This window comes from Gopherus evgoodei, chromosome 9 (assembly GCF_007399415.2).
Source record: "Gopherus evgoodei ecotype Sinaloan lineage chromosome 9, rGopEvg1_v1.p, whole genome shotgun sequence".
Classification (NCBI taxonomy): domain Eukaryota; kingdom Metazoa; phylum Chordata; order Testudines; family Testudinidae; genus Gopherus; species Gopherus evgoodei.
The window spans coordinates 106682142-106700140 of NC_044330.1; the positions used below are offsets into that span (position 1 = coordinate 106682142).

Here is a 17999-nt window from a genome sequence, read left to right on the forward strand (position 1 = left end):
TCACTTCATTATCACTTTCCAGGTGTTCATCTTTTGACTCTGGCTTTTTTACATTGTAAAATTCGTATACTACAATTTTGATATTGCTCATTCAGTCTCATAAACTTGCCTCCACACTCACAAGTAGCAAGTAACATTCTTACACACTGATAAGAGAAACTGTTGAGCTGCTGGCTTGGTGTATTTTGAGCTTGATATTCTTCTTGCAGTTTGCACCTATGTCGAGACTGACAACGTGCAGCAGCAAATACACAGCGTGCTAACAACACAGCCCAGAGGGATATTCAGGAGTGGCTGGACTTCCCACAGTAAGTACAAGGTATTTCCCCAAGTGCTCTCTGCTCTTTAAAAAACAGCCTCCTGCGGGGAGGGGAAGGAGGCCAGGTGCCAGGTAGGGTGACCAGACAGCAAATGTGAAAAATGGGGATGGGGTGGGAGGGGGTAATAGGAGCCTAGATAAGAAAAAGACTCCGAAGTCGGGACAGCCGGTCACGCCAGAGCCGGGTGCGTGGGGCAGAGCCCGCCGGGCTGTCTCCGGGCTCGGGCACAGCCGCTGGACAGGACTAGCTGTGCCCAGCGCAGGGCAGAGGCTTTGCAAGCCCGGCCCGGCCCGGCCTGGCCCTGATCTCAGAGGCAGGACTTGGCCCGAGCGAGTCTCACCGCGGTGCCGGCGGGGCCGCGCGGTGTGAGGGGCGGGCGGGCGGGGGTCGCTGGTTAAGCCGGGAGGTGCCTTGACTCGTTACGCGGCCGGAGTGAGGGCAGCATGCCCCGCTCCCTGCCCGCTGGGGGCCCTGCGCGCCCCCCACAGGGCCCGACCCTCAGGCCGGCAGGGGCGCGGAGGAGACACGCAGGGCGCGCCCCCGGCCCAGCCCGCGCTCGCTGCCTGGCGTCAGGCGCGCCCCCGGCCCTGCCCTGCCCCGCGCCGGGCGCGCCCCCTCCGCCTGGCCGGCGGCGCCTGCGCGCCGCGCCGCTGTTTGTTGTGGGGCCGGCCTGTCTCCGGCACTAACATGGCGGCCGGGCAGGGCGGCGGCGGCGGCGGGCTCGGGCTCCCCGCTCACCTCACCCTGTCCTACCCCACCGGGCCGTATTGGGGCGCGGCCCCGCTGCCCCAGCCCCACACGGGGCGCAGCCTGGACCGGGCCCTGGAGGAGGCGGCCAGCTCGGGCATCCTCTGCCTCAGCGGCAGGAAGCTCCGCGACTTCCCCGGCGGCGGCTACGACCTGAGCGACACCACGCAAGCAGGTGCGGGGCGGGGCCCTGGGGAGATGCCCGGTCAGTGGGGGCGGGGGGCTGAGTGTGTGTGGGCGGGAGATGGGCGGGGGGACAGAGGAAGGGTATGTCCATGGGGGGGCTGTGTGTGTGTAGGGGGGCAGTGGGCTGGGGGGAGATATGAAGGGTATGTCCCGGGGGGGAGCTGTGTGTGTGTAGGGGGGGAGATATGAAGGGTATGTCCCGGGGGGGCTGAGTGTGTGTAGGGGGGGATGGGCTGGGGGGAGATATGAAGGGTATGTCCCGGGGGGGCTGAGTGTGTTTAGGGGGGGAGATATGAAGGGTATGTCCCGGGGGGGCTGAGTGTGTGTGGGCGGGAGATGGGCGGGGGGACATAGGAAGGGTGGGGGCAGGGAGCTTGGGGGGCATGGGTATGTGTGTGTAGAGGGGAGCTGGGCTGGGGGGCGATATGAAGGGTATGTCCCAGGGGGGCTGTGTGTGTGTAGGGGGGGATGGGCTGGAGGGAGATATGAAGGGTATGTCCCTGGGGGGGATCGGTTGGGATTGCGCTTTGGGTAGGACACAGGCAGTCACTTATTTCTCTGTTTCAATAATCAGGCCTGAGTGTTGTGGCTCATTTGTCCCATTTTGGGGGCTCTGGCCCCATCAGGGTGGCAAGTCCCTCATGATGCAGCATTGTTGCTTGGGATTTTCCAATATGCCTCTTTCCCATTACTAGTAAGGGGTAAGGTGGGGGCATGGTGTGCACACATCGCAGCCTGTGAACACAGTGTGCAGATCAGGACTGAATGTATTCACCATGTTACTAAGTACAGATGTGGGAACCTAGACCACTGAATTTATCTAGACTCTCTTAAAATGTAAGATGAATTGGAGGTATTTGCTTCTGTATAGTCTCTAAACAACCTGGTTTCCATTATAAGCTGTGGGGGGGTTATTGTGTATTTTTATACTCTTAATTTTCAATTTATTTGCTACTGGACTGGTCACTGAACATGAGTTAATTAGGGTAGGATGGTAAAATGAAATATATTAACTGAGGTCTACTGTATTTTGATCAAAAGTAGTAAGGGTTTTTAACATATATTAGTAGGAAACAGAAAGTGATATTTTTCTTGTTTTCATGGGATTGTGGGTAATTGGCTTATCATTTTGAAAATGAGAGTCTGCCCTTGTAGTGCTTTCATCCCTCTGTGACAGTTCTGTGCTCCCATGGTTCGTCAAATACTTATTCTTTGTTAGTCTTTGTGGACTGCATTTTTTGTGTTGGGTTATAGGCAATCTTGTTCAATAAGATCACACTTTTTTTTTTTAAATGATTTGTGAAGGCCTGCTAAGAAACTGGATGTTTGGAGTATCCAGCAGTAGGTCTGTTAATGGTTTTATTCTCTGACACATGTGGTATATTTGCATATGCTATGCAGAATGTGGATAGGCAAGAGTGCTTTAATTGTCTTACAATGGATGCCCAAGATTAATTTACAAATGGGTTATGGAGTGAGAGCTCTACATTTTCTGTTTGTTTTTTTTAAAAAAGGGGGAGGGGTATAAAATGTGCCTGTCAACACACTAAGCATTTCTATGTGTAAATACTCAACAATGAAAAGATATATGAGGAAATGGATATAGTGAATAAAAGATTTCTTCTGTCTTTTATTCTGTTCATCATGGGTCCATACATTTAATGGGTATACATTGATCATAAGATACCACTGAAACGGTTTTGAATGTATACAGTAATTAAAATACAAAGTCAACATAATTTTGTGTAAATTTAATAGCTATCTGACTCTTTTGTCAGAATGCCAATCTGACCTGAGTGATTTATATTACTGTAGTGCCTACAGTCCCTAATTGGAATTGAGGCTTCATCATGTAAGATATTGTGCAAACACATACAAAGAGGTCCCTGCCCCAAAGAGCAGTATGTGTTTTTATGGCATCAAGAAATTGTTCAAATAGATAGTAATCTGCTATTTATATACAGTGGAACTGGTTTAATGCAGGACCTACTAAAGAATTAATCCTCAAGCCATATAGGTTGTAGTTCAACTCCTATACAGATCTTTCCAAAAGTTGTTTGTAAACAAGAACTTTGTAGTTTTGTTGTTTTTGGAGTTATCTGATCTGTTTCTTTTGACTGGTGAGTGAATTTTTAGTATTCTGTGAGTGCATCAAAAGTTGTTACTTACAGATTTTCTCTAAAGAAGCATTAGATTCTTGTAATAATAATGCAAATCTGATCCACTATTTGTATTTATTTACAGGCACTCCTATGGCACTTAACGCTATTAATAAATTAGCTTCACATCACAACATGCCTGTGAAGCAGGGAAGCATTAATCCCCATCTTGTACTATGTAATTTGAGGCACAGTGGTTCTGGTTAAGATTACTTACTGTTTTGTTGCCTCAGTTTTTAGTTATTCATCTTGAGACATTCTTCCAGCAGTGCTGAGCACCCACAGGTCCTATAAAAGTCAGTGGTAGTTGCCTGTGCTCAGCATGCTGAAAATCAGACCCAAAGTGTTTCAAGATGGGCATGCAAAATAAATGCTGTTTTTGAAAATTTGTCTGTAAGTGACCGACTTGCACAAGGTTTGTGGTGGAGCTGAAAACAGGATCCTAGAACTACTACTATAGCTTCAGGGTTCTGTGCCTTAACCACAACAATATCCTTCCTCCCTGGAGACCAATTTCTGTTTACTGAGTTGGAAGTACTTCTGGTTCACATTTCATAAAACGTCTATTGAATTAAGTGTAAATCAATGTGACACACAGTTGCTCATTTAAACTTGAACTGAATTGTCCTATCCAGAAAGGAGATGTGGGTGAGAGGATGGGTGTGGGAGTATGTTTCCCAGTTTGAACACTTCCCTTCCTCCAGTTTATTTGTGTGGTCTCCTGCATATGCAGAAGTTTTAAATGCCTTACTGAACCATGAGTTGCAAGTGTTGTAGCAAAGGCCTGTGGCATCTTATCGCATCTCATTATATTATGTGGCAAAACTTATTTCCTGCAATAATCTTGCAGCAACAGTAATCTGGCCCTTTAACTCTGATTATGCATCTGTCAAATCCTTTAAACTGGAGAATCTGTGTAAATTGGAGAATATCCAATAGGAAATGCTGAGACCAAAGTAACTACAGTCTTGAGGCCCACATCCTCTCATTGTGTGGGCAGTGTTAAGTCTGATGGGAATTAAGCATACAGGTCTATTACATCACTGACATCTTGATTTGGCCAAGAAATGAGTTGTGGTGGTGGTTTTTTGTTTTTGTTTTTGTAAATCTACTGTCAGATTGATGCACAGGAAGTGTGTCTTATGTTTTTTGCTTTTTTACTTTTGTGATCTTAGTCATTTAAAAAAATCATGTGAATTTGATGCTTGTGAAAGATGCTATGTTGACCGCCCTTGAAACTAACATTCTCTGTACACAGAACAGGGACCACATAGTAAGCAGATTTGCAGCATCCTGACATTGTCCCACCAAACTTCAGCCCTCATTTATTTTTCCTTCAGATATTAAAAATGTGCCCATAAGCACCTGTCCAGTGCTATGGATGCCCATCCTGTAGACCAGGGTTTCTTGGTGCGGGCCGAGGGACTTACTGGCTGCTGCTTCCAGCAGCTCCCATTGGCCTGGAGCAGCGATCCGCGGCCAGTGGGAGCTGTGATTAGCCAGACCTGAAGACGGGGCAGGTAAACACACCGGCCCTGCCGCCAGGGGCTTTCCCTACACAAGCGGTAACCCCTGTTTGAGAAACCCTGCTGTAGACGGAGGACTAACCACAAGTTCATTCACTTCAACTGCTTCCCTCCTCCACAGCCTTAACAAAGAGAGAGGTAAATGATGGGCTTTGTAGTGTGCCTGCCTCAAAAGTGTCTCTGATATGGAGCGGTTGTCGTAAGATGTAACGGGGAGGCTAAAACAGCCTATCTTCTGATTCCTTGATGTCTCTGCTGAGACTGTCAACAAGCATACCAATTTTGAAGGGTGCATCATTGTCTGATGCTGCTGACATTATTTGACCCAGTTTATTTCATGTTTATCTGGCCCCTTTTAGATGGATCAATTGTTGTTCTCACATAATGCCGATAAGTTTACACCCAAAGAGAGGAGTTGTGGGCATGTTGGTTTGATGATTTACATCATAGTCTTCTAACCAAATTGTACCTTCTTGAATGAAATAGAAGTGTGGTGTGGTGTTTTTTTTATTCGTTTATTTGGTTGGGTTTTTTGGATGGTACTGACATTGATAAGAATGGTGGCAGGTAACTGGCTGACTGCCAGAGACTAAGAACTCAAAGAATCTGTTATTTTAGAACCAGAAACTGTTCCGTAATTTGTTGAGTCTAGATTTTATTGTAGAAATTGAGTGAGGTGCATCTGAAGTAGAGAATATGTGATTGCAAACTGAAGAACATCCGTCTTCAGTAAGAATCTGCAGATCATAATACATGTAAATTAACCTTACAGAAGCTGAAGCATATTATGTTGGTGCATTTCTTGCTCATGAAAGGTGCCGGACTAAAAGTTCTGAAAAATAAAATAGTTATAGCATAAAAAGGAACGGAAGCTTCTGTGCAATGCCTGCCTGCCAGTGTGTCTCCTACCCCTGTTTTGGGGACTACTCTGGGGTAATTACTCGTTCATTCTATCCAGTCAATCCTGGGCTTATCATCTAAAAGATGACAAACTGAGGTCGCCAACTGCAAATGCTTCTTGGAGATTTATGGATCGCCGTCTTTTTAGGAATTGGACTGAAACTTTCAACTAGCCTTCTCTTAGATGTAGTCTGTGTTTATACCAGTGAAGTAGAGACAAAAGATTTAGTTCTGATCTATAAAAGCAGCAAAGAATCCTGTGGCACCTTATAGACTAACAGACGTTTTGGAGCATGAGCTTTCGTGGGTGAATACCCACTTCTTCAGATGCATGTAGTGGAAATTTCCAGGGGCAGGTATATATATGCTAGCAAGCAAGCTAGAGATAACGAGGTCAGTTCAATCAGGGAGGATGAGGCCCTGTTCTAGCAGTTGAGGTGTGAAAACCAAGAGAGGAGAAACTGGTTCTGTAGTTGGCAAGCCATTCACAGTCTTTGTTCAATCCTGAGCTGATGGTGTCAAATTTGCAGATGAACTGAAGCTCAGCAGTTTCTCTTTGAAGTCTGGTCCTGAAGTTTTTTTGCTGCAGGATGGCCACCTTAATGTCTGCAATAGTGTGGCCAGGGAGGTTGAAGTGCTCTCCTACAGGTTTTTGTATATTGCCAACTACAGAACCAGTTTCTCCTCTCTTGGTTTTCACACCTCAACTGCTAGAACAGGGCCTCATCCTCCCTGATTGAACTGACCTCGTTATCTCTAGCTTGCTTGCTAGCATATATATACCTGCCCCTGGAAATTTCCACCACATGCATCTGAAGAAGTGGGTATTCACCCACGAAAGCTCATGCTCCAAAACGTCTGTTAGTCTATAAGGTGCCACAGGATTCTTTGCTGCTTTTACAGATCCAGACTAACATGGCTACCCCTCTGATACTTGAGTTCTGATCTATTCCTTTTACCTAACTTAGAATTTATATTTCCTTGACTCTCCCTACTAAATGGACTATCAGTTTTTTAGAACAGCATTCCAAGACAGCATTGTATTAGTACGCTTTAAAAAGCTTATTTTATAAAATTCCCCACAGTTCATCTGTTAAAATATTATAAATATACCCTATTGGAAACATGAAACAAATTCCAATGTTTTGTCCATATTCATTTCCTATTATCCTAGAACAGAATCTCTTTTAACTCATGTTTTCAGAGTTAGTGCATGTGTAGATAATTTAAAATATATACTAAAAACTTCTTTAGCAGTAACTTGCAGATAGGAATAAAGGAATTGCTATCCTGGATCAGACTCTAGAGATAGTCCAGTATGCTGTCTGTCAGTGGCCAGCAACAGCTGCTTCACAGGAAGGTGTAGAACCCTGCAAATGTGGGTTAATCTGGCATCCATATTGCCTTGCTTTCTAATAATTGAAAATTGTCTTAAGTCCTAAACAATAACGTTTAATATCCCTTCCAAAACTTTTGTTATAATCTTGTTGTCCATATACATTTCCAGTCCTCTTTGAATCTTGCTAAGTTCATGGCGTCAATGACTTCATCTGGCAGTGAGGTCCACAGTTTTATTGCACATGTGAAAAAGTATTGCCTTTCCATGATTTTGAATTTTCCACACTTTTTTAATTTAATTGAAAGTGTGCCCCTTGTTCTTGTGTTGCTAGATGGAAAGAAGAGAAATGTCTATCTTCTGTAGCTTTGATTATTTTGTATACTTTTATTGTGTCCTTTATGTATTTTTTTTCTAAAGTAAACAACCTTTCTTCATAGAAGAATTTGCCCATGTCTTTATTAGGGGTTGGCTATACTTGAAACTTTAAGTGCGAGTGTGGTCAGCTGTCCCAGCGCTGCACGTACTCCACCTCCTCATGGGGATTAGCTTGCGCTGAGGCACTGTTTACACTGGCGCTTTACAGCGCTGTATCTTGCAGCGCTCAGGGGTGTGTCTTTTTTTTTCACACCCCTGAGCAAGAAAGTTGCAGTGCTGTAAAGCGCCAGTGTAGCCAAGGCCTTAGAATCATAGAATATCAGGGTTGGGAGGGACCTCAGGAGGTCTTCTAGTCCAACCCCCTGCTCAAAGCAGGACCAGTCCCCAGACAGATTTTTGCCCCAAATCCCTAAATGGCCCCCTCAAGGATTGAACTCACAACTCTGGGTTTACCAGGCCGATGCTCAAACCAGTGAGCTATCCTTCCCCCATCATTCTTGTTATCTTTCTGCAATATCTGTCTTGAGATGGTCTGACCAGTACTGCTCAGAGTATTCCAAATGAGGCTGCAACCCTGATTTATAGAAAAGGTTAAATTTTAATTGTTTTCTTAACTTGGGCAAAACTTAGGATGTAGAGCTCTCTTCATTCTTGCCCCCCATCCCCAATATTATTTAACTATTGTGTTTTGTTTAGTTTGAACCTTAAAATGATACTGTCAGAGCTTAAAACCTAACAAAAGCAATGTTAGATACTATACTGCCGCACTCTCCCTCTGCCCCCCAATCTCCAAGTTCTGCTTTCTAATTTGTTTTGGAAGTTTCCTTTATCTTTCTCTCCTGCTGCTTTGTTACGAGCACATATGACAGGTAAACACGCATGCCTCTCAGTGGCTGTTGGTGAATATACGCAGGATCAGTGTATGTCTCTGTGCATGTCACCACAGCTTGACAAAATAAACTTAGGAGTTCCCCCTTTCTCCAGTTCATCTTAGTTTTTTCTTTCCAGTTCCCTCACTGCAGGCAGACATTCTGCAGGGGAGGTACCTAACTGTCCACTTTCTCTGCTCTTCCTCTGGATCCATGCAGAAGTTGTGTAGTGGGGGAGGGAAGAGACCTATCCTCCTGGTCACTCTTCTTTCTTCCCTGGCTCATTCGCAGGCATTTGGGAGAGACATGCATCCGTTTTCTCTGATTCTTGTAGGGTGTACAGAAACTCCATTACAGTCTTATTTTAAATGTAGAGATTTGTGAATTCAAGATTTCCCTTCCTCTCCCCCACCGCCAACAAAGTTACATATTAGCATCCAAATAAATGCCGAAACTTCAGCAGCTTCACTTCTGCTGAAATACTAGTTAAACACACACTTACAGGGTCCGGGGAAGTATGTGCAAATGAACTTCCCATAGAGGAAGCTTAGGAGTAATATTGATAAGATGATTGAGACAAGGACCTGAAACTTATCAGTAACACAAGTGAAAATTGCTCTATATGGACTGCTGTCATATGTGCAAACTGAATAGAAAAACTAATAAAATTTAAAGCTGATGAAAGAAAAATAATCAGGCATGTTACTCTTCTATTAGTACATGGAATGAAGAAAAAGTTAAGATGATGTAATTTTGTTTGACTAGCTGGACTTCTACTCCTTTGTTGCTTAGGCACTTGTAAAACTGTCTCCTGTGTTCTTTTTAGTTGGCTGGATCAAACTGATTTACTAAGATGTCATGAAAATTTTTTCTGTAAGTTTGGAAGTTTTTCTTTGAGAACTATTCTGTGTAGGCTAACAAGCAGAAATACTAAGTGTAACTACGATAGATTTGCATTACAGTGACAAATTTGGAGTTTAATGTGCTTTAGGTTCATTCTAATTACCCCTTCATATTCATATCTGAATCAGTGCTAACGGACTAACCTTTCTTTTAAAAACAAAGCAAAAACCCTTTATGTGAAATGCTTATGCACAGCCCTACGAAAACCTCTACTTTATGAACAAAAAGTGTTCTCATTATACAACTTCTTCCTATTTGTGGACAAACCTCGCAATAACGCTCCCTACCATAACAGGAAATGGCATATAATGCGATCATAAGTTGGCTCCCCTTTACGGCCTAATACCAGTTGTCCCCAATGCCATGGCACCTGCTGGGACATTGAGGTGCCCCTGCTTAGTGCCTAGCAGGGGAGAGAAGCCGCGGCCCTGTGCCTGCCGGGGACAGAGAGCACTGGCGCCCGCAGCCCTGGAGTTCTCTGTCCCTGGCAGGCACAGGGCCGCGGCTTCTCTCCAAACCGGAGAAAAGCCGTGGCCCCGCACCTGCCGGGGAGAGAGAGCACTGGCGCCTGCAGCCTCGGAGTTCTCTGTCCCCGGCAGGTGCAGGGCCGCAGCTTCTCTCCCCTGCTAGGCACTAGGCAGCGCACATCAGTGCACTGCGTTGGGGACCACTGAGTTAAACTGATCGGCTTGAAACCCTGCTATACCGCGACCCTGCATTTATCGCAATGGAATTTTTTGGACCCCAAACGTCGCATTATAGTGGGGTTTCACTGTAGTTGTTTGGAGGCAGAGGATAATGGAAAAGCAAGTTTTAAAATCTTGAAGGGATACTTTCCTCCCTACCATCCCTTTGGGAGTCTGTCTAGTATGCTAGTATGGATTTCTGAGTTAAGGAAAACTTATTCTGAAATTTCAGTCTGCTCGGGTGTTCTCTGAAGAAATGTCATAATACTCTACTTTTTGAGCTTTCTGTGGTTTACTTTTTGTATTTTAATTCAGCCAGCTTTCATAGCTGGCTCTCAATTTGGGCAGATACTGCACTTTATAAAGTACACCCAAGGACGATTTCACAGATGCACTAGCCTTTTTCCTAGCTGGTAATTCAGAACACCCATTGTCCTGGATGCTGTATGAACATATACAAAGATTTGATTTCTTCCCCCATGATTTTACAGTCTGGCCTGACTATTGAAGATCTGCCAAATGTAAGCACTGTGGATTTCAGAAAGATATCTTTTCATTTCAGTTATTTTATAAAAGCAGCGAGCATCTCCGAGTCCAGCATAACACTTGCTCATCAGATCTAAGCTTCAGATCACTGAAGCCTTCTGATCAAACACAGGTTTTTCAGGCTACGCACCATAAAAAGATAGATGAAAATCCAAAATGTTCAACTGTACTCTCCTACCAAATCTTCTTAAAGCATGGGCAGTCCCAAATGACTGTGATTCTAAATGTTCTTAAAATCATATTAGCATAATTAATGTTAATATAAAATAGTAAATTATAGAAATAAAACTAGGTCTTTTGATGCATGTGCATCCTTGAAATACAACAGACAAATTAGTCTGTTTTCTGAAGCTCACCATTCCAAGCAGCATCAGGAACAGCCTGCTAATACAAAATTTGAAGTCTGGAAAAATGAGAGAGTAAATTTTTTAATTTTTTAAAGCAATGTTGAATTAAGTCAAAACAAAGATGAACTAAATTAAATTTATGAAAGATTGGAACATGAAAGTAAGATGATTATTATGAATTAAATATTTATCAGAAAATACACATCATTGGCTATAGTAACTGGGGTATTGTAGAAACTTAAACTGAATAAAAGATGGACCTAATGTCTGAAAAATCAGATGTACCCAGTACCCCTTATTAAAATTGGTCAAAAGAAAATCTGAAAAGTGCTCTTGCCTCCGAAACAGATAACTAAAAGTGGAAGGGAATCTACTTCTGAAAGCTATTAGAAAAGGTGGATGTTTTTACTCTTTATATTACCAATGCATTGAATCAGAGCTTGAAAAATCCACTTGCTACTAGTGACTAGGCAGCTTGCAGTGGCATATATGAGGGCCAACAACAAATTCTGTCAAGTGTAAGCACTCTTTCCTTACCGAAGTATTCTTTGTCCTTAAAGTTGTGGAAGAAACCTTCCAAATATGAACAAATGCAGCAGTATCTCCTGCAGCTTCTAAAAAGCTCCACGGCCTCTGCAGGTTGTGTGTGTGGTTTTTTTGTTGTTTTGTTTTGTTTTTTTTTAAGCAGCAATAGAATGAAATCTAACAACTTTGTCCAGTTTTTCCATTACTGTTCAGAACTGTGAAATTAATGAAATTGACCAGAGTAATGCTAGTGTTTTCTGCTGCTGTTTCGGACAAAGGGCTTGGCTACACTCGAAACTCCAAAGCGCTGCCGCGGGAGCACTCCCGCGGCAGCGCTTTGAAATGCGAGTGTCGTCGCGGCGCCAGCGCTGGGAGAGAGGTCTCCCAGCACTGCAGGTACTCCACCTTCCTGTGGGGATTAGCTTGCAGCACTGGAAGTCGCGCTCCCAGCGTTGGGGCACTGTTTACACTGGCGCTTTGCAGCACTGTAACTTGCTGCATTCGGGTGTGTTTTTTCACACCCCCGAGCAAGAAAGTTGCAGCGCTGTAAAGCACCAGTGTAGCCAAGGCCTTAGATGAGTGGAGTAATTCTATCACTTGCCCCAAGACAGCTAGAGGGGGATAGAACAGCATAGGCCATCACCTCACTTACAGTAGACTCTGGAGTTGGTGAGAGAAAGTGCTCAGTCTTCCCTTCCAGCAGCCAAACGACTTGTTTGGGGAAAAAGGAGTTCAATTTTTGACATTAGCAGATGCTTTTCCAAAAGATAGTACCTACTCTTCCTGGCATCTGGGGCTTGGTCTTTGTCTAAAAGCATCGCCCAATGAGATCGCAGTTGAAGTCACTTATTTTTTAAATCAGTCTCCTGACTAATAGGTTTAGATCTGTGCAAAGTGAGTGATTGGTAAAATTTAAAGCCTTTTCATATTAAATGTACTTTGACTAACATTAATAATGTTTGTTAATATCAATAGAACTTATAATAGTTTGTTTCTATTTAAGAAATAACTGAAGAAGGCACCATTAACAAACTCAGAAGCATTTAGTTCCAGTAAAAAGTCTAACTTAAGTTGACATCTCATGTAAGTTATCTCACCTAGTTGTGCAATATTACTGTAGCTGGGAGACCTTTCTTCCTATAATCCTGTCTCTTCATTAGTAACGTTAACATTTCACCAATGAAATCTTTTATTCTCCAGAGTGTGTAAAATTTAATGTGAGCAGAGCATTAGACATTTGTCTCAGTAGTAAAGTTCTTATGAATTGGCAGTTGAACAGTTCTTATTTTCTTTCCTTCCCTGTTATATGACTGAAGATAGACATTTCCTGAAAAAAGCCAGTCTGGTTGGATAAAGGTGAAAATGCAATGTCAGTCTTTCATTAACTGTCTTCTGTAGAAGACTAGAAATAAAATGTATTCTTCAAATCTTCCTTTATTATAATGCCTGATAAATAACTCAACATGAACAGATTGGGCAGGGTATAAATTCTGGAAGTGTTTGAATAGCCTCCAGATTGCACAGGTAAGAGTAAAAGTTGCTTCTTCTCACCTGCTAGTTGCACTGATTCCTTAGGATTTTGCTTCAGTGGCCTATTTCAACAAATCTCAATTCAATATTCAAGCCATATTAAAATTTTTTTTCCAAATACTTGAGATTATCAGGGCAAGTCAAAGTGATATCACTGAATCATTTAAAAAAAAATACTATCAAAGCCCCACCAGCTGATACTTTTCAGATTCTGTTTTACATGTATTAGTGTAGTAATCATACCCTGTGTAGTTTAGTTCGGCACAAATGTGCCAGTTAGTAATTTACATACCACAAGGTATTTTATGAACTAACAGTATCTTTTGTTCTTTTAGAACAAATGATTTATTTAGGGAGCCTGTAAACAATGAATTTTAAAGGCCTTTCACGTATAACTAGTTTTTCCAGACAGTACCTGTCAAATTACCTTTTTTTATTATTTTTTTCAATTTAAATTTGGATAGTGTACTGTTTAAATGTATTCATCTAAAGAGCTGCAAAGCTGTTTTTTTTGAGACACTAAGAATGCAGTCCTGTTCACATTGGTTACATGGTTTCCAGTTTCAAAATTAGCACCTACATTTAAATTTTTGAAAACAGTCGATGAAGGTAGTGGAAATAATTTAGCATCCCTAAATATCTAACTGAAAGGAAAATTTACTATGAAAATTTACTCACGAAAGCTCATGCTCCAAAACATCTGTTAGTCTATAAGGTGTCACAGGACTCTTTGCTGCTTTTACAGATCCAGACTAACATGGCTACCCCTCTGATACTATGAGATGAAGTTATTTGACAGCCTGGCTTCAGAGAAGTTAGCGCTCTGTAGGCATTGTGCATTTGAGCAAGTCTTTAAGGCCTCCTGGCCGCTTGGAAGCAGCCTACCAGACAACAAAGGTTTACAGTCTTTAGTTGAAAAGGCTTATGCTGTAGGCCCATGTGGAACCTTTTGCCTGCCCTACACATGGCTTAATTGCTTTCATCTCACTTAGATTAACTCCATCTGGGGCCATATGTGTTTGCAGCCCCTCTTTGTCTGGTTTATTCAGGACCTGACACTGTGAAATTAGGATGCTCCCAATGTTGAGGAATTAGGATGCTCTGTGAAATTAGGATGCTCCCCATGTGGTCTTGACAAAGAAAATGGTGGCTCATCTTAGCCACTCAGTACCTCTGACATCAAATTCCTTGTCTGGAAGAATATTTTCCTTGATGGTGTGACTTAATTTCATAGAGTAACTGAAATTCAGGCACTAATATCTGGTCAACTTTATACCACAAGCTGAAAGAATCAAGTGGTGCAGAGGACTCATCTGAGTTCTGCCTTAATAAGAGTATTGCATTGGCAATAGTTTTCCCCATAACTGCATACCCATCCTGAGAAGGCCTTTTCCCATATACTTGATGTCAAAAGGTCTCCTTGGAGAGGACTAACTCTTAAATTCCGCTTGGCTTTCTATCATTTAACTGCAGTTCCTCAGGCAGTGCAGTCACTAGGTGACTGCATTTTGCATTGTGATGATATTAAAAGCTGTGTCAAGGCTCATTCAATCTGAGGTAGAGTTATTGTTTCTATTGCAGTCATGTAAAACAGCCGCATGGCTATGTGGTAGGTTTATAGAGCACTATTGCTTGGTTTTGGCCCCTGGTTTTTCAGTCCTGTAGAACCTGTTTCTGAAGTGGAAAGATGGGAGCACAATTTGAACTTGCAATTCAGTTGTTTTGGCATGGTGAAATATTTGAAAATTTTGGATTGTTAGAATGCACTGTACAGGCTGTTGTAATTTAAATAGTTTTGCACTCGCTTTAAAATTATTTTTACATAATGTAGTGTTAATGGAACAATGTCAGTTTAGTCAGGGAGTAAGAGTATATATTTTAGATAATAGCTCTTATATAGTGCTTTTCATGAGTATCTCAAAGGAGAACAGTATCATTATCCTCATTTTACAGATGGGTAAACTGAGGCATAGAGAAGCGAAGTGGCCTTCTAGCGATCTTGGGTAAGCCAGCAATAGAACCCTGGTCTCCTGGGTCTAAGTCCAGTGGTCTTTCCGTTAGACCACACTGCCTTCTCAAATCTTGAAATAAAGGAATAGATCAGAGGTTGGCAACCTTTCAGAAGTGGTGTGCCGAGTCTTCATTTATTCATTCTAATCTAAGGTTTCACGTGCCAGTAACACAGAAAGAGACCACCTAAAAATGTTAAAGTGTAAGTCTGCAATATATAACTAAACTATTGTCAAGTATTAGTGGGGTAGCCGTGTTAGTCTGGATCTGTAAAAGCAGCAAAGAATTCTGTGGCACCTTATAGACTAACAAGACGTTTTGGAGCATGAGCTTTCGTGGGTGAAAGCTCATGCTCCAAAACGTCTGTTAGTCTATAAGGTGCCACAACTAAACTATTGTATGTAAAATAAATAAGGTTTTTTAAAATGTTTAAGATGCTTCATTTAAAATTAAATTAAAACGCAGAGTCCCCCAGACCTGTGACCAGGACTCAGGCAGTGTTGAGTGCCACTGAAAATCGGCACGCATGCCATAGGTTGCCTACCCTGGTATAGATGAAAATTTAAGCATCCTATCCAGTAAAACCTGATGATCTTAGTTTGTGATAACCTCTGTATGTCTGGTTGTTGTGTGGCGTTGAATGAATGAGAGAGGAAAAATGCAGCTGCAAATACAAAGTAGTTTGATGCTTGGGCTACCTGCTATGCATTTAGTGATTAAATAAGCTATGATGCTGGTGGCTCTACAGTAGGTATAAATAGAGAAGCACTGAGTAACTAAAACATCCCTTAGGTACCTTTCAATATTCATTGTAGTTTTTTTCACATTTAATGAAAAAAGAGCTTCTGAAATACCTGTGCACCTTCAAGAAATAAGTTTCATTAGCTGCTCATGTCTTGCTCTTGGTTATGAGGATTAATTGTATTCTGTGAAATCCATATTATTCCTTAGATGGGTTTTTTGTGTCTGCCGATCAGCCAGACTCATATTGTTGGGGATGATGACATTAATTTAAAGCTAATAATCTTAATTGAACCTGGAGCAAATGTTCAGTTTTTAAAAGTGTGTTACTAAGAACTAAATTGACAAGTCTGATACCATCCAGTTATTCTAGAATTGTTGGTGGTTACTGATCATGTTATGATGGTGGTTAGGGGTCGAATGGGAATCATTGTGCTAGGTACTGCACAAACACAAGCGTAAGACTGTTCCTGCCTCAAAGATCTTCCAATCCAAATAAGCAAGACAGACAAAGGGTAGGAGAAAAGAATAGAACATGCATTGTTCACTACCCTTGTAAGAGCAGCAAATGTCATGTTAGTTAGTTCTGACTTTGTTTTTGCTAGTGGATTTAGGTAGATAGACTCATAGACTCTAGGACTGGAAGGGACCTCGAGAGGTCATCGAGTCCAGTCCCCTGCCCTCATGGCAGGACCAAATACTGTCTAGACCATCCCTGATAGACATTTATCTAACCTACTCTTAAATATCTCCAGCGATGGAGATTCCACAACTTCCCTAGGCAATCTATTCCAGTGTTTAACTACCCTGACAGTTAGGAACTTTTTCCTAATGTCCAGCCTAAATCTCCCTTGCTGCAGTTTAAGCCCATTGCTTCTTGTTCTATCATTGGAGGCTAAGGTGAACAAGTTTTCTCCCTCCTCCTGATGACACCCTTTTAGATACCTGAAAACTGCTATCAGGTCCCCTCTCAGTCTTCTCTTTTCCAAACTAAACAAACCCAATTCCTTCAGCCTTCCTTCATAGGTCATGTTCTCAAGACCTTTATTCATTCTTGTTGCTCTTCTCTGGACCCTCTCCAATTTCTCCACATCTTTCTTGAAATGCGGTGCCCAGAACTGGACACAATACTCCAGTTGAGGCCTAACCAGTGCAGAGTAAAGCGGAAGAATGACTTCTTGTGTCTTGTTTACAACACACCTGTTAATGCATCCCAGAATCATGTTTGCTTTTTTTGCAACAGTATCACACTGTTCACTCATATTAAGCTTGTTGTCCACTATGACCCCTAGATCTCTTTCTGCCATACTCCTTCCTAGACAGTCTCTTCCCATTCTGTATGTGCGAAACTGATTGTTCCTTCCTAAGTGGAGCACTTTGCATTTATCTTTATTGAACTTCATCCTGTTTACCTCAGACCATTTCTCCATGTAAAGACTAAGGAAGGCAAGCGGCAAGAGCAAACGCTTAGTCACCACTGGAGTGGTCATCAGCTCCCCGTGTTCCAAGTGTAAGTGTATTGGGGAGAAAGGTGTGTGCTGCTTTGGAAATGTAGGCCTGGCTTTAAAATTAGTGTTCACATTCAGTTATGGCATGGTGACAACACAAGCAACCTGAGAGAAGTGGAGACTTCCGAAAGTTTTTGTCAGCCAAACCTGAATGGAATTTCACTGGACAAAAGACCCTTCTCTAGGCCATGGACTTTCCCACTGCTAAATTTGAAAAACCTGCTGCGAACATTGAGGGTTTTAGAATTTCTCAAAGTCACAAAAATATTTCACAGTGGAATGTGTTAGCCTAAATACAGGAGTGGAGTCTTTGCCAGCTCCCCTTAGAATACAGTTTTAAAGTAGCAACATATTGCATGTTGTCTTTTGTAATTTTAAAACCATCTTTCACTTACTAGCTTCTCTCTACTTCTTTCTTGTAATAGATCATGATACAGTTGTAAAGTCTTTTTTTAAAAAAAAAAAGTGTGTAATGGGATGGGGTTTATTTCCATTTTGGTAAGCTGATGAGAGACTAATCTGTGAACTGCTTTTAGCTAAAGTCATTGAGCTGTTTTCTACCACTAATCTTCTGTATTGGTTTTATAAATACTTGTTTGATTAATGCTACAATATAAATTCATAAGACTCATTAGAGGTCTTTAAGGCAGATATGTACACATGGACATGTCTTGCTATTCTAAATGCATACTTCTAGATACAGATATCTGTATATGACTTATGGACTGATTCAGTTTATGGACAATAGATTGAGTCTTGTCTTTAAATGTCTGCTGACTTCT

At 42.3% G+C, this 17999-nt stretch overlaps 1 protein-coding gene across 3 annotated transcripts in view; it reads left to right on the forward strand.

The window, feature by feature from the left end:
* Positions 1 to 1000: 1000 nt before the first annotated feature.
* LRCH2 (leucine rich repeats and calponin homology domain containing 2) overlaps positions 1001 to 17999 on the forward strand; it is a 79096-nt gene continuing 62097 nt past the window's right edge. For 2 of the 3 annotated variants that reach the window (XM_030576581.1, XM_030576582.1), the window contains exon 1: positions 1001 to 1242. In XM_030576581.1, coding sequence (XP_030432441.1) covers positions 1008 to 1242 — 235 coding nt within the window. In that variant the 5' untranslated portion in view covers positions 1001 to 1007. The remainder of the gene's footprint in view (positions 1243 to 17999) is intronic. The other variant, XM_030576583.1, reaches the window with a different exon arrangement.